General features: G+C 42.1%; 1 protein-coding gene across 4 annotated transcripts in view; it reads right to left on the bottom strand.

Moving 5' to 3' along the window:
- The window catches only part of UBE2F (ubiquitin conjugating enzyme E2 F (putative)), an 87,822-nt gene that overhangs the window by 44,358 nt on the left and 26,053 nt on the right, over positions 1–17,411 (bottom strand). For all 4 annotated transcript variants that reach the window (XM_068138020.1, XM_068138019.1, XM_068138022.1 and 1 more), the window contains 2 exons: positions 11,618–11,688; positions 3,056–3,113 (listed from right to left, as the gene is read on the bottom strand). In XM_068138020.1, coding sequence (XP_067994121.1) covers positions 3,056–3,113; positions 11,618–11,688 — 129 coding nt within the window. The remainder of the gene's footprint in view (positions 1–3,055; positions 3,114–11,617; positions 11,689–17,411) is intronic.

Here is a 17,411-nt window from a genome sequence, read left to right as displayed (position 1 = left end):
GCAACAGCAATAGCATTATTTCATGCTAGGCATTTAAAAGCTGGTATCCCAGTGATGTAAAACTGGGAGAACAGAATGGAATTAAAAACATCTATCTGCTTTCTGACAGGAAACCTTCAGTTTTGACCATCAAACTTAAAATCAGGAGAAAAGCAAGTTCACATGGTTTGAGCAGAGGCTCAAAATTAACTTCCACTGTCCTCAAGCTTTAGAAACGTTGGTTTAGAGAGGAAAGACATATCCAACAAAATGATGCAGAATGAAACAGAATGGAGAATGGAAGCTCCTGCTGCTAACTCACAGCTAGCTACAAAGAAGTAAAAGGTTACACAAAGACCAGTTAGAAAGCATTTGCATTAGTTATTAGATAAACCATATTCTGTGGACCAAACTGTTACCAGAAATTGTGTAGGTATTTAGGATTCAGGAGTGTGCATACAGAAAATGTTTACAGTTACATCACCAGTGATTAAGTACATGTAGGCTGTTTTAAAACATTAACCATCCAATGATCTGGTTTAGGGTTCAAGTCCACCTTTCTTCACAACCTGATGTAAAAAAAGTCAAATACCAGAATTCAGAAGTAGCACATTCTCTAGTGCCTTCACTAGTACACTGGGGGCTGTTAACAGTGGTCCATGGAAACATATTCAGTAGCAGGAAGAAGTGGAGAAAGGACAATGCTCCACACTTAGAAACTTAAAGAGTATTCAGTCACCAAGTGCAACAAAACACTAGACAATAAAATTGCCTTTGCTTTTTTGCCCCCTTAAGAATTCTCCACACTGTTAAAAAATGCAATATATCAGATAATTCTTACAGAGTAAAGGAGGCTTTAATTTTTATTTCAGAAAGTTAAAAGGCATCATTTAAATGCCTCTTCAAGTTTCTAACATTTTCTTTAGTATCAAATGGGTAAAAAGGTTACAGCAGACTATTTTGAAGGATTTTTTCCACTTAAGAGCTCTGCTGCCACCACAAGGATTCAAAAGATGAGACAGACTCTAAAGCTTCTAAAAGGTTAAGCACGTAACATGAATGCACAGAGCTGCACACAGCAGAGCTGGTTTCTTCACGTGGCTTTTTGAGGTTTTGTGTTATCTATTTGAATGGTTTTTACCAATGCAAGCAGAATTGCTTTGGTTGGAAAAGACATCTAAGATCATCGAGTCCTACCATCAATCCAAGACCACCATGGCCATTAAACTATGTCACCAAGTGTCATGTCTTCTATTTCTTTTTTAACATCTCCAGGACTCCACCACCTCTCTGGCAACCTATCTCAATGCCTGAGCACTCTTTCAGTAAAAAAGTTTTTTTCCTAAAATCCAATGTAAACCTCCCTTGGACAATTTCAGGCCATTTCCTCTTGCTTTATCACATGTTGCTAGGGAGAAGAGACTGGGGCCTGCCTCACTACAACCTCCTTTCAGGGACTTGTAGAGAGCCTCCTTTTCTCCAGACTGAAAAATTGCAGTTCACTCACCTGCTCCTCTTAAAACTTGTTCTCTAGACCCTTTCACCATCTTTGCTGCCCTTCTCTAGACATGCTCCAGCAACTCCATGTCCTTCTTGTGGTGAGGGGCCCAAAATTGAACACAGTATTCAAGATGTAGCCTCACCAGTGCCAAGTACAGGGGAAAAAAATCACCTCTCTACTCCTGCTAGATGTGCTATTCCTGATCCAGGCCAGGATGCTGTTGGTCTTGACCACCTGAGCATACTTATGGCTCATGTTCACCTGTTGTCAACCAGCACCCCCAGGGCCCTTTCTGCTGGTTAGATTTCCAGCCATTCTTCACCAAACATTACATGGGGCTGTTGTGACCCAAATACTGGACCCAGCACTTGGCCATCCACCCCCATTCTCAAACTAAATATTTTACAAGGACTTCAGAATGTTCCGTTGAACAATTTTGGCTATTTCTCCACCAGTAAACCAGGCTGCTTTCATATTATTAATGCAATATTAAATACTGACTTTCAAGTCCACCATTAGCCAAGACTGGATACCATCCATAGCACTACTGTGCAACTCACACAGAATTCATTTGTGGAGATGGGCAGGTTCTCCAAACCATGGTGTCCAAACATCAGAAACAAAGTATTGATAAAGGCTGCATTAGTGAGTGCAGAAGCCACACTGAGAGCTAAAATTAACCTGGGTCACACCTCCTGGCTCTGGTTTGCAACTGGTCACTCACTGCTCAATGTAATTCTGCCATCTATACTCAACACGTACCGGCCACAATTATTAATACACACTGGTACTACCTCTTTTATTCTTGGTGGATCTTTCATTTCAACACCTACAAAGTTCCTGGTTTTGGGGTGTGGGGTTATTTTGTTTGGGTTTGTGGAGGTTTTTTCCCCCTCTTCAACTTATTGAAGTTAAAAACACCCTAAAACACTTCATAATATTCAACAAAGGACTCTGCTTTATACAATACCCAAGTGTCGATGCACTGCTCTCCACTTTGAACACTAAGGATGTAAAAGAATTCAAGATGGAGCAACACCCTGATTCCATGCCACATGATGTTTCTCCCAAATGCAACTTGTCTTTCACTTTTTCAAGTTCAGGGGAACTTTGGAGGATGGGAGACCGACAATTGACTTGTCAGGAATATAAGTACAATGGAAGTTACAAGGACTATAGATTACTGCCAGTCCTGCTCATGTAATGCTTCTGTATTTGTGGGTTTGGTTTAAGGGAAAAAAAAACACCCCAAACAAAAACAACAGAAAAACCACATGCCAAAAAAAACCCCAAAATACCAACAAAATACACCACCACCACCATAACCAAAACCCCAAAGCAGACAAACAAGCAAAAAATATCAAAGCAGTATTACTGTAGCTATGTTAAAAACAGCAAGCATTTTCTAGTCAGTTAGCATTGTACTTGTTATTTCAGGATTGTCATCAACAACTTGTTGAAAGACAAAATCCTCAGTTGTTTCTAGAGCAAACCACATCATCTGTCTCTTTCCAAGTCCATAGAAATTTTTTAAATGCATCTATTTTGAGATGTGTATCTGAAAGGAAACAGTACCTTTAATGTTCTAGTTGGAGCCCAGCCAGTGCCATCAATTGAATGTTCTCTCAATAAACTGCAAAAAGAGACATACACATCATACAGTGCAACTTCTGGTTAAACAACTTTTGTCAGAAATCTGCTCAGAATACATTAATAACTTATGAAGAACTGCAATATAAGAGTTACAAACCTCTTGCACTGTACCTGGTGCAGGCATTTTAAAGCACAAAAACTGGTATGCCTTCTTCAAATGACAATCTACACAGTGTTATTACAGAGCTCCTGATTGGAGCTTAATCTTTGTCAAAAAAAACTAAACTAAATTATTATTATCAAGCACAATAGGATACCCTTGTGTCAGTCTCAACATTGAGACAGACATGTGCTCTGGTTTAAAGTATGTTCATCTTTAGTGAAGACAAGCTTACAGAATGACAGCTCATCAATTCTGCACATTTCCATCAAAAAGAAAAAGAGAGGAAAAAGAAGGGAGGGGGGACTTCTTAAAAGCAGGGATAGGAAAGTGAAATAGTCTTGGCCTGCCTGCATCTGGAGCCTGCAAGGACACAGTGCAAGGTAGTCTAGTGGCAGAGTCTTAACGGTCCTCTTACAGCAGGTGAGCGATAGCTCACTCAGAACATTTTAAGGCTGCACAAACAAACCCAACACCACACATCCAGCTGGAAATCACAATGAAGACTACTCTGGGCAAGACACACTTCTTACAGGAAGAGAAAGTTCCTTATAAACTGTAATACATGCTGTTGAATTTAAGTATAAATACATCTGGATATCCATACAAATAATAAAGATATAAACTTTCCTATATACACACATACTATGTAGAAATTTAACATGATCTGCATATTCTATTGTATGTTGTTAAGTGCACTTAAGTGCACCCCAAAACTTAAGTGCACTTAAGTGCAGCAAAGCTGCTGGGTTATTTACAAGTAGGAATTACTGAAGCATGTTCAGTTGTTTCAGTGTTCCTGGACCTTTGAGGGCAAAACACCAGCAGTCATGACAAGTGAAAATACTGGAGATTAAAGAGCATAACTGAGAAATGAGCTGATGCCTTGCACACATTCATGAAAGCAAAAGTAATCATTGGAATGAGAAAGTCTAGAAAATTCCTTGAAGCACCATTTCACAATCATGTCTTCTCTGTTAGGAAGTCATCTAAAACTGGAAACTCACAGCACAGCAGCAAAGGAGGAAAAGTCATCGCCACCAGCAGCTTCCTCTACTGAAATGACAGTATTGAAGTGAAATAGTCTCAAACTATTAGGTTTTACCAACCTTCAGGAGAATGTGTATTAAGTCATTTTTAAATTACAATAGATGGCTGAACCATTCTAAGCTATTCATATAGTTATTTATTGAATGAACTGAGTTTCTAATCCAAAGAAATAAACCATAACCAGCATTAGGCCTTGTTCCTAGCCTCTCTACATTGGATGAGATCATCATATTGGACAAAACCTTTCCGTCCCAACTGTGCTGCTATTCTCATTTCTGTGCCTTAGAGATGAAGTATGACTGTATCACTACTGCACCTCAAAATTCCAAGAACATTAAAAATAATTTCTCATGGGTGCAACTTTTTTCATCTTACAAAAGTAAAAAGAGAGACCCTGAACATAGAAGAGCCATGATTTTCAGCATTTGAGCAAGTAAGAGGCTGGGAATGGAGTGGCTGGAAAGCAGCCAGGCAGAGGGGGACCTGAGGGTACTGGTTGACAGCTGGCTGAACATGAGTCAGCAGTGTGCCCAGGTGGCCAAGAAGGGCAAAGGCATCCTGGCCCGTATCAGAAATAGTGTGGCCAGCAGGAGCAGGGAGGTCATTCTGCCCCTGTACTCATCACTGGTTAGGCCACACCTTGAGTATGGTGTCCAGTTCTGGGCCCCTCAGTTTAAGAAGGACATTGAGACACTTGAATGTGTCTAGAGAAGGGCAACGAGGCTGTGGAGGGGTTTGGAGCACAAGCCCTTTGAGGAGAGGCTGAGGGAGCTGGGATTGTTTAGCCTGGAGAAGAGAAGGCTCAGGGGACACCTTATTGCTGTCTGCAACTACCTGAAGGGAGGTTGGTCTCTTCTCCCAGGCAACCTGTGACTGAACAAGAAGACACAGTCTCAAGCTGATCCAGGGGAAGTTTAGGCTAGAGGTGAGGAGAAAGTTCTTCACAGAGAGAGTTGTTGGCCAGTGGAATGTGCTGCCCAGGGAGGTGGTGGAGTCACCATCCCTGGAAGTGTTCAAGAGGGGATTGGATGTGGCACCTGAAGCCATGGTTTAGTTAGTCATGAGGTGTTGGGTGACAGGTTGGACTTGATGATCTCTGACGTCATTCTCAACCTTATTGATTCTATGATTCATAAACCTTTGCTACAGCATTCTCCTTTACCTCTTCACATAGCTCATGGTGAACGTAAGAAGAGAGGAATAAAAGTTAACGCACACAAAAAAAAGCACAAGTGTATCTACTGATATAACTCAAAGTGCCTGAGCATGTAAGCTAAGCCTCCTTAACATTCTTCCAGCTTCCCAAAGCATCAGAGCTCTCTCTGTGTACCTCCGGCTGGGGATATCAGCAACTAGGACTTGAGAGGCCTCATGGCCCTCACAGGAAAGCAATAAAGATACGTAAGTGTACCTTTGCCTAATATTTCTCATTTGCTGACATAATTCATTTTTAGAGCAGTATCCTCTTTATTCCAACAGATTAGGAATGGTCATTAGGCCTTTAATCAAAACCTTTTCCCAGCACAGAGTCTACAAAAATCGCATCTCATGTTCTCCATGGGGATGACCTAGATATAATTGCCAGTTTGGAGGCCTGAATCATGATCTGCTCAGACTATCACACTCAGAGCAGAATGAACACCTAAATGCATATAAATACACCAAACACATCATGAACTACTTCAGTGAACAAGCATCTGCATGGAGCTTCTGTTCAAGGACCTGTCATCCACATGTCCTGTTGCCATAGGGGAGTTGGACTACTATAAAGTACTCAAATGGCAGATCCTGAAGAGTTTTTATCACCTACTTCTTGCTTCTAGAAACTGCTTTTAACAAGTTACCAAGTAGACCACAAAAGCCACCTGTTCTACCAGCTTCAAGATACCTGATGGGCAAGAAAACCTCTTTGCTTGAAGTGACTATTCTGAAATCACCAGTACTTGGCTGTTTCATGCTGGATTGCCAGAAATCTAATCTACTACTTATTTAGATTGAATAAAACATTCAGAAGCTTCCCTTGTGATGCTTGAGAATGAATTTACAAAAGAGGTACAAACCAACTGTGTAATTTCTGCAGCATTTCAGATCGCTAAAGCTAGTGAGTGAGTGTGTGCCCTAGGGAAGAAGCTGCAGGGCTGACAGGAAGGTGAGCACTGTGGCACCAGCAGGAGTTTGTCAAGTGGGGAAGTTACCAGAACAGGGAAGGAACTCTATTTCCACTTGCTTTGTCTTCAGCTGTAGTAATATCTGAGAAAAGCTGAGTGCATCCTTAGTCGTGGGGGAATGGAACTGAGAATTGCACCTTAACATCTGTGTTTATCTGTGGAGACCTCCCAGAATACAATTTAAAATCCTTTCCTCTGAGTTCCCATGGGAAGACTGCAAAAATCACAACTTTTGAAGCTATAGTAACCCAAACAGCCACTGGTGTGACCAGCCAGGCAGACAACTGTCATCTTCAGAGGTATCTTCTCATTCTCCTTCTCATCCTGAACAGAGTAAAACTTTGAGGAATTTTTGCTTTTAAATGCTCAGCATGTGAAAGAGTTCTTGCAAAAGCATATACTGATCTGGGAACTTATGTATCTAGCAAGTTTAAAACGTCCTGAAACTCCAGCTGACAGGATTCACAGCTTAAGTGACTAAACACGACAGTCCTGGAGAAAACCCACTGTGTAAAGCTCTCAGATAAATAAATTTATCAACATAAAATATCAGCTGCAACCAACCTTCTGCCTTCCTTTTGCCAACAGAAAGTATCAAAATACATTTGAATTAAAAAGCTGTAAAAGCACTCCAGAAATCCTCCACTGGCAGGGACACATATAGCTGGGATTGTTTAGCCTGGAGAAGAAGAGGCTCAGGGGTGACCTCATTGCCCTCTACAACTACCTGAAAGGTGGTTGTAGCCAGGAAGGGGTTGCTCTCTTCTCCCAGGCAACCAGCACCAGAACAAGGGGACACAGTCTCAAGCTGCGCCAGGGGAGGTTTAGACTTGAGGTGAGGAGGAAGTTCTTCACTGAGCGAGTCATTCGGTATTGGAACGGGCTGCCCAGGGAGGTGGTTGAGTCGCCATCCCTGGAGACGTTCAAGGGGAGATTGGACGTGGCACTTGGTGCCATGGTCTAGTCATGGGGTCTGTGTTGATAGGTTGGACTCGATGATCCTCGAGGTCCTTTCCAACCTAAGTTATACTGTGATAGGAGTTACCCTCTTGCTCCACCTCCTGTTGCCCACCTCCCTGCTCAGCTCAGCACAGCCAGTATAACTATTCTGGAGACCACACTATAGACTGGAGAAGTGGGACAATCTATATAGAAAGTCTTTCTAAAAAGCTTTTTGCTCCCACATTGACACATTAGGGAAGACTGGGAAAAGCATTAGGGAAAAGACAAGAAACCAGCATAGTTAGATTCTGTAACTGAAGAACTCACAACACTGAGCTATACCAGATAACACAACCAGTCTTCAAACACTTCTCCTTTAATATTGCATCATGAAGTGACCAAACCTTAACTAACAACACATCCAACAGCACTGACCACCTGAGCAGAAAAGCAGTGAAATTTCCGAGTGATTAAAACATTCTAAATGCTTATGCGCTCACGGAGGCCCAAAACTGCCAGCCACAGGCACAGATCACATCAACAGGGAGGAAAAGATAAATAGACATGAATTACATATTTTCCAAAAAAAGTAGTCTCCTGGTGTAGGAAGAGACCAAACATCCTTTCCCAGGTATCTTGATGCTTTCCATCCACATGTGCAGTGCAGGTGAGATCCACACGTACAGTCCAGACCTAATTAATATGGCCCATTATTAATTTGATCCTGAGTAACTGCAATCCATAAAGCACAGACAAACATCATTTTTCCTGCCCAAAATGATTACACTTGACCACAATGTGCACTTACAGCCCAGAAGGCAAATTGCATTCCGGGCCGCATCAAAAGCGGCATGGCCAGCAGCTTGAGATGATTCTGATCTGGTGAGACCTCACCCAGAGTACCATGCCCAGCTCTGGGGCCCCCAAAACATGAGAGACACGGATCTGATGGAGCAGGTCCAGAAGAGGGCCACAAAGATGATCAAAGGGCCAGAGCAACTTTCCTATGAAGGCAGGCTGAAACAATTGGGGCTACTCCATCTGAAGAAGAGAAGGCTCTAGGGAGACCTTATAGCTACATTTAGTATCTGAAAGGGACCCACAAGAAGGCTGAGGCAGGACTGTTTAGAAGGGCTTGTAGTGACAGGGCAAGGGTTTTGAAGTGGAGCGGGGTAGATTTAGGTTGGACATAAAGACGAAGTTCTTTGCAATGAGAGTGGTAAAATACTGGAATAGGTTGCCCAAGGATGTGGTTGAGGCCCCGTCCCTGGAGACATTCAAGATCAGACTTGCAGCAGGGCCGGACAAGATGACCTTTGCAGGTCCCTTCCAACCCAATGCAATTTGTGAAAGCTTAATTATTTAGTGTGTTTAAATTCAGGGATGGTTATCAAACCAATATATACCATAGCAAAAGATTCGTTTACTAATATATAGCTGGGGAAAATACTTACAGGGGTATTTTTTTCTGTTTTTAAAAACAACTGAAGCTATTTTAATGTAGAGAATCTTGTATAAGCTGATTGCAAGTACTATATATAGAGCGCATTCTCCATTATAACAGGCACAAAGCAATCCAACTTATTTTAGCTTCTTCATCTAAATGGTAAGATGTTTCAAAGGTTTGATACGTTACAGTACCTGACAATTAAATACAGCTGACGTGTCAGTGCAGATGCTAAATTAGAATTATGATGTTCCAACACCACATTCCTCTTTCATAATCAAAACTAAAGACAAGAAACAGTGAAATATCCTCAAGAATGTGGGGGTTTATTTAGCCTCTGAAGATGTTGCACTGTAGTCACGAGCTCAAGCTTGATTGTTTGATGTTTTCTATTTCTTGTTTCCCGATTCCAAACAGCTGACTTATAAATTCCTCTCCTTGTGCTATTTGACTCAAAGTGTGTAGGCTTTTGTCCACTGACTGGACCACATGGACTCTACTGGAATTTAAACTGTAAAAGCCAAATCCCCAAATCAGTCTCACCACAGACCAGTGACAAATTGAGCTATGTAAAATACTACAGGCCTGGGGGGGATAGGGGCACTGAGAAACAACAGATGTGGTACATTTGCCAAAAGCAGCAATCCACTTTGGCAAAACAGCCTTCCTGCATCAGCAACATACAGCTCCATACAATGGACAACCAGACTTCTAGGTAGTCTCAGTGGTTTTAGCATGTTTTTCCAATGCTTTTAAATCCTCCAAACCCCAAGTGAGGTTAATGCTTAGAGGCCAGCCCTTGTGGTCTGTTTTCCTGCTGCTGTTTGGCAGGACCAAGCACCAGGAACATACTACAGCCTCCTCAGGATGGTTTTTAGCATCTTTTGACAATATGAGCTTCTCAGAAGTGTGGAGCAGACTATTGTGGCTAAAAGCTCTCATAGCAGCACTTCAGTTATCAGCTGATGAGCTTGACCTGCCTATGAATGTGACAATTAGTTAAAACTTCATTTTCACCAGGACTTTGCACACAGCATGTAAATGATTTTTTAAATCTAGAGGAAAGAAAATACTTTTTTCTTTTTTTAGTTTGCTACACATGATGGCAATGACTTTGGATTTAAGTAAGATTGAACAGCTTTCAATCTTACTTAGATTCATTGCTTCTGCTTCATCTACTTTTTCTTTTATGCCCCATTAACTCGAAAAACAATAGTTATGCTTCTCACTTCTGTTTACATTTGGTTTCTGGCCAATTTCACCATCAGGTACTCATTATGACACACTGAAATTATAAAGTTTCAAGACACTGATTTTAAAGAGGAAACATTTACTACCAAGCAAAACCACCAGCAACCTAAGCCACTTTGGTACAGTAAACCTTTTGGGCTTTGTATAGAATCATAGAATTGTTAGGGTTGGAAGGGACCTCAAGGATCATCTAGCTCCAACCCCCCTTGACTTATACTCTCCCAATTCTTGGGACATGGCACATGTCTTGGAGTCAATATTAAAGGTTAAAATAAGCAAATGGCAAATATAGAATAGCTAGTGTCAAAGTTTAAGGAGCATGCTTTCCTTTCTTTTTGAAATATAAATGGCTTTCAAGCACTTAACATATTAAGGAATTACAGTATCACAGTATAACTAAGGTTGGGAGAGACCTTGAGGATCATTGAGTCCAACCTATCAACACAGACCTCAGGACTAAACCATGGCACCAAGTGCCACATCCAATTTCCTCTTGAACGCCTCCAGGGACAGTGACTCAACCACCTCCCTGGGCAACCCGTTCCAATGACGAATTACTTGCTCGGTGAAGAACTTTCTCCTCACCTCGAGTCTAAACCTCCCCTGGTGTAGCTTGAGACTGTGTCCCCTTGTTCTGGTGCTGATTGCCTGGGAGAAGAGACCAACCCCTTCCTGGCTACAACCACCCCTCAGGTAGTTGTAGAGGGCATAGAGGGCAATGAGGTCACCCCCGAGCCTCCTCTTCTCCAGGCTAAACAATCCCAGCTCCCTCAGCCTCTCCTCATAGGGCTTGTGCTCAAGGCCTCTCCCCAGCCTTGTTGCCCTTCTCTGGACACATTCAAGTGTTTTGATGTCTTTCTTAAACTGAGGGGCCCAGAACTGGACACAGTACTCAAGGTGTGGCCTAACCAATGCAGAGTACAGGGGCACAATGACTTCCCTGCTCCTGCTGGCCACACTATTCCTAATACAGGCCAGGATGCCATTGGCCTTCTTGGCCACCTGGGCACACTGCTGGCTCATGTTCAGCCAGCTGTCAATCAGCACCCCCAGGTCCCTCTCTGTTTGGGAGCTCTCCAGCCACTCCGACCCCAGCCTGTAGCTCTGCATGGGGTTGCCGTGGCCAAAGTGCAGCACCCGGCACTTGGACTTGTTAAATGCCATCCTATTGGATTCTGCCCATCTGTCCAGTTGGTTGAGGTCCCTCTGCAGCTGGAAGCTCTCTGAGAGCCTTGCATTTATGGAGGGAGAAAACAGAAAACATCTAACGAGGTTGTTTCAGAATGGAATTTACATTTTTACCCCAAGCAGAACAAAGCATTAAGTATGAATTTGAAAAGCCAGGCTCTACATAGAAATCTACTGAAAGTATTGTTCTTGCCATGTGTAAGAGACTAAGTTCCTAAGGGTCATATGTCACTGATCTGTAGAACCTATTAAAAAAAAAAAACCTAGCATAAAAATCATATACAATGTTTAACCACAGAAAAACCTTACAGATCAAATTAACAGAACATTGTTACTACCTTAGGCAGATTTCTCCCGTCTCTGTAATGTTTGGGTGCCAGATTCTTGTCAAGCATTTTACCTTTGGAGGCTGCCAGGAGACAAGAAAATAAATTATGATGTTATCCTTTAAAATAAAATCACATAGCTGTTGCAAGTCACAAAACTGGAAAAGGCAAATAGATTTGATATTTACAGCCTAGGTTTGTGTATTAAAGACACTGATAATACAACCCACAGGAGTTACACCAGCTTTCTCTGCCCTCTTAGTTTCTCTCAGCTTTTTACAAAGGCTGGGCTGGTGTTTGTCTTTTCCCTAGAAAAACAGTTGTAAAGACAGTCATGAAAATCAGGAATAGAAGAGGTTAGAAAAGACCTTTGAGATCATTGAGTCCAACCTATCATCCAACACTATCTAATCAATTAAAACATGGCACCAAGCACCCCATCCAGTCTCCTCCTAAACATCACCTCCCTGGGCAGCCCATTCCAATGGCCAATCACTCTTTCTGTGAAGAACTTCTTCCTAGCACCCAGTCTAAACCTCCCCTGGTGTAGCTTGAGACTGTGTCCTCTTGTTCTGTCACAGGTTGCCTGGGAGAAGAGACCAACCCCCACAGGGCTACAACCTCCCTTCAGGTAGTTGTAGGCAGCAATAAGGTGTCCCCTGAGCCTCCTCTTCTCCAGGCTAAGCAACCCCAGCTCCCTCAGCCTCTTCTCATAGAGTTTGTGCTCCAAAACCCTCACCAGCTTTGTTGCCCTTCTCTGGACACATTCCAGAAACTCAACATCTTTCCTACACTGAGGGGCCCAGAACTGGACACAGTACTTCTCCTGTCTCCTTAAGGGGAAAGAAAATATTCCAAGTCAGTTGCTTTCTTACCACTTAACCAGTAAGACAGTAATTTAAACTGGAAAACTACCAAGTGTTTTTCCCCAAGGCTTATGCAAGTCAAGCGTTTGAAAACCAGCAGAGGATGCAAACGATAATAATGAAATCAAAAGAACAGCATCTTTTAAACACTGACCTTCCTGTTCACAATTGAGTAAGTATTACAAAAAGCATCAAGAAGGCACCCAAACTGAAGACACTAAAGTAAAACCCCACAAAACTTCTTTTCAGGCAAGATCCCCAGATTTCTGAATGCCATAGCGGGTTTTGAAATACAAGATCTTCAAGCAGTCTCGTTTGCTCTAGTTTCGTGAAGTAAATAAAAAGAGTGGGTCATAAAAATGGTGGTAGCTTAGCAACAGCACGTTGTTGCTCCATCCAAGCTCTCCAAATTATAATTTGCAGCTATCAATCAAGCAGATGATTTCTTATTGTAAGTGTACTGGAATACATCAGCAGCGACCAGTACCTTTCGTAACTTCAATTAAATCACACATTATAGATGTAGAGCTATTTGTCTCCACTACTTTCCAGAAAGTCTTCAGTCAAGAGACAAAATACCTCGAATAGCTGTGCTTGTGTGGTGGCATGATGTGTTTTATGCAACGGCTTTGTTCTCAACTGCCCAATTGCCTTTTTAGTAAAATATTAGTTTAAACAAGACTTCATGGAAAAGAAGCAAGAGATATGCAGTGTACTGAGCTACCAATAACGTGTCCAGCATTAAAAGAAGACCACGCTAGGTGATCCTGTTCTGGCAGCAGGGTTGGACTGGATGACTGTGGCAGTTTAGGCTGGGTGCCTCCTGTTACTGCCACATAAATTACACCTCTGGTGTCCCAAGTGTCCAACCCAGTAATGTGGACACAGGAAATAGCATATTTCTACCCATAAATCCTGCACCCTATAAATTCATCTGCAAAGTCATTCTCTTTCTTCCCCATCTGCTCCCATGGGAGATGCTCCCTATCAGGTAATAGAGGGGGAGTATCTCAAGGCTTCTTAGGCCTGTCTAGGCCTAATGCCAGGAGGAAAAGGGGTGGGGGGGGGGTGGGGGTGGGGTGTGAGTCTCAGACCCAGCCAGCCTGAGACTAGCCTAGCAGTGGGGAGGGGGAGAGAGGGGGAGGGGGAAGAGCACTGGGGGTTTTGGGTATACCCTCAGGTATACCCAGGGGAGAAGGGAAGTGTTGGGGGCCTTTGGGTATGGTGTAAGGGACTCTCTATGCTTTGGGTATCTTGCCACTATGCTTGCAATTTCTGTAAAATTGCATTTCCATTTAAACTTTGCATCACTTTCCACTCCATTTGTGCGAGAGTCATTCTTATATCCCTCTTAGGGCAACATAGGATTTGTCCAGCCTTAAACCAGGACAGAAAGACTTAAAGGCAAAGAGGCAAGAGATACACAACATACTGAGCTACCAATAAACTATCCAGCACTAAAAGGCAACCATTCTAGGTGATCCTGTTCTGGCAGCGGGGTTGGACTGGATGACCTTTCAAGGTCTCTTGCAACCCCTAACATTGTGTGATTCTATGATGATACCTCTCACAACACATCCATAATTCACAATGGAAACAAGAATTTTCCTCCATTCTTACTCAAGGGGTAAGGGCTGCCTCAGTGCTAGATCACAGCATTATTGAAATTTAAGTGGCATACAGAAAACAGCCACAATTTCTTTTCCCCCCTCAGAAGAAATGCTGTTCTTCAGTTTTCAAACAGCACATCTTTCCATTAGCTACACCTAGCTTCCCATAGTTTTCAAAGGCTAGTTCTCAAAGGGAGAGCAGCAGTGTTTGCTGTGTTTATGCCAGTTTATGCCATGCTGGGAGGTCAATATTGAAGAGTACATTTCTACCATATGTACCTTCAAACACAAAATATATAGATGAGTAGGAAAAAAGTCAAAAACTCTATGCAAACTGAATCTTGTGTGTTTTTTTAAATATCATTTCCAAATCCTCAGAGTCAGAGTGAATTAACTGGTATCTCATCTTTTTTTGCATCATGGAAACAAAAGAATTCCTTTATCCTTTCAAAGCCTTCTTCATAGCTAAAAATTAGAAAAACCCACTCGTGACAGTAAGACAAAGGTTTTCTCTTTTCTTTCTCTGTTAGACAGGACAATTGCAGCAGAATCAATAGAATTTATCTTCAGACAAAACTTCTTTGAGCGTGTTCCAAGTTATATTTGTCTCATTTCATCGCTTAAACTCTTTTCACCTCAAATATTGAAAGCTGCACAGGTAGATCCCACCTTAGCAGGGGGTCACAACAGTGAGTCCCTCCAGTTTTTGTATTAATTTGAGTAGTCATTCATATTTTGGGATCTCTCATTAGTTTTGACTACAGAAACTAACTCCAGCATTCTCAGTCCTCTTAAACATACCAGTGAATACATACAGACAGTACAAAGAAAGTGTTGCATGTGAGAACTCCACATATACTGACTTTAGAATAGAATACAATACAATAGAATTAACCACGTTGGAAGAGACCTTTGAGATCGAGTCCAACCTATCATCCAACACTATCTAACCAATTAAACCATGGCAACAAGCACCCCATCAAGTCTCTTCCTAAACACCTCCAGTGATGGTGACTCCACCACCTCCCCAGGCAGCCCATTCCAATCTCCAATCACTCTTTCTGTGAAGAGCTTTTTTCTCATCAAGTTTCTCTAACTTCTTTAAAAATGCAGTTAATAAATAATCTCTCCCCTCCATTATATTCTCTCATTTGGTGATAAAGTGCTAATCAATACATGAACTTAATTAACAGTTTCAGATCTTGGTCAATTAATTTCCTAACCTTTTCCCTAGAGAGATGGGAGTTCCTAGCAGAAATTTGGAATTATTTTAAATGTTTTCTCTAGGCACCAAAGAATTCATCCCAAAGCATTCATATGAACTGTCCTGCAACTATGACTCCCATTTTTTTTCCTCCTCAAAAGAGGCATTAACAGGAATACAGGTTCCAGAGACCAAGCTACCTCCAAGGTATTTCTTGCCACTCTCCTGTATCAGGTCCTGAAATCTTATTGAGTTTGGCTGAAACTGACCACCAAACATTGCTAAGCACATAGTACAGAGAAATGAGTTGAGAATTAAGCCACATTGCCCTGTGCTTTTGATGGACTGGATTACCCAAGATATCTTACAGGAGAGTGGTTGCAACACAAGAAGTCATGCAATTGGAATCCCTGCGCTTCCTTGTGCTGCCTCCAAATTTCCAGAGGCATTATTAACTTGAACTCAACTCCCACTCCATCAATTCCAAAACAAGAAGTGTACAAATAGGGTCAAAGAAGTAGATGGAAGCCCCTTAAGTGTGTGACATCTGATCCTTCAGGGGGCAAATCCCCTTCAATTGTTTGCTGTTTCCATAACTAACTTATTGGCCAGGAAAAGGGCCAAGATTAACAGTCACACTGTTAAATTTCCAATTTCTGACCACTGCTTAAGGCACCAAATGTCATAAAAAATACCAGTAAACTGGGGACTCCCTAAGATTGTCTAAGATGTAAGAAACACAGCAGTGGCAAAACAGACCTGGCTTCCAGTTAAGTTTGTGAATGTTGAGCCAGATCAGTATTATCGATCAGGCCCCATTCCTTAAAGGACCAGCTCCCTAGTCTTGTAGCACCTATTACTTCATCAGTTGTACTTCAAGGCAGAAAAGAAGGGAGTATGTTTATTTGTTTTTGGTTGTTTTTTTTTTTTTTTTTTTTTAATAAATTAATCCCTTGGTCACTGGGCTGGTTTTCATTTTATTACTAAACATTTGCTTCCATCCTCCACTGCCCTCTATTTCTGGGCAGCCAGTCAACTGAAAAAAAACAAACCTGTGCTTGAGGAACAGCAGCTAAGAACACAGAGGTCAGGCAGCAGTACTTGGTGCTAAAGACATTTGCTGTACACACCATTAAGTGCTTTGCTTGCCATTTTGCAGCTTCCTCTAATGTCTGTTCGGACAGCAACATTCCCAGCAGGTTTTGTAAGCACAAACACTTAAACTTCTGTTTGCTTTACACAAAAGCTCAGGAATGTGCAGCCTGTTTCCTAACAAGTATAATTCTCTCAAATGGCAAGTGAGAGGTTTACCAAAAGACTTTAATATTTCTAATGGCACGGTAGTTTGAGGAGACCTGAATTACCTAACTGCTCCAGGTTTCTTCTCGCCATCTCTCTGCAACATCTGTCTCAGTACCAAATGCTTTGTTGTGACACACTATCCCACCATGAGAGTCCACAGGCCCTCTGGTAAATGATATATTACATTGTTAAAGAAGCCCTTCCTTCACTCTGCACACCTAAGATTATAAACAGTACATCTGGAACACATGAAACATACTAAGGGCAGATTCATGCACAAATGGATAGAGAAGCAGGATCAGCCATTTTTCCTCCCAAATATGATGAAATATGAAGTACTTTGAACTGTGGCACAGGTACATCCAACAGACCCTGCCTGGGACAGGAGGGACCACTCTCAAAATCACAGAATGTTAAGGGTAGGCAGCAACCACTAGAGATGATCCAGTCTAATACTACTGCTGAAGAAGAATCACCTAGGGTAGTCCACACAGGAATGCATCCAGGCAGGTTTTGAAAGTCTCCAGAGAAAGAGACTCCACAACTTCCCTGGGCAGGGTGTTCCAGTGCTCTGTCACCTTCACCATAAAGAAGTTTCTTCTCATACTGAGGTGGAACTTCCTGTGTTCCAGCTTATATCCACTGTTCCTTGTCCTATTACTGGGCACTACCAAAGAGAGACTGTCACCTTCATCTTGACACCCACCCCCCACATATTTGTAGACATGAACAAGACCCACCCCCCCCACCTTAGCCTTCTCTTCTCATATACTAGTGGCAGCTGGCATTTCTTTTGGAAGAACTGAGAAAGAAAAGATAAATGT

The sequence above is a fragment of the Melanerpes formicivorus genome, unplaced genomic scaffold (assembly GCF_026170545.1).
Source record: "Melanerpes formicivorus ecotype bairdi unplaced genomic scaffold, bMelFor1.0.p_v2 SCAF_5, whole genome shotgun sequence".
Lineage (NCBI taxonomy): Eukaryota > Metazoa > Chordata > Aves > Piciformes > Picidae > Melanerpes > Melanerpes formicivorus.
This window is presented reverse-complemented; position numbering and strand designations above follow the sequence as displayed.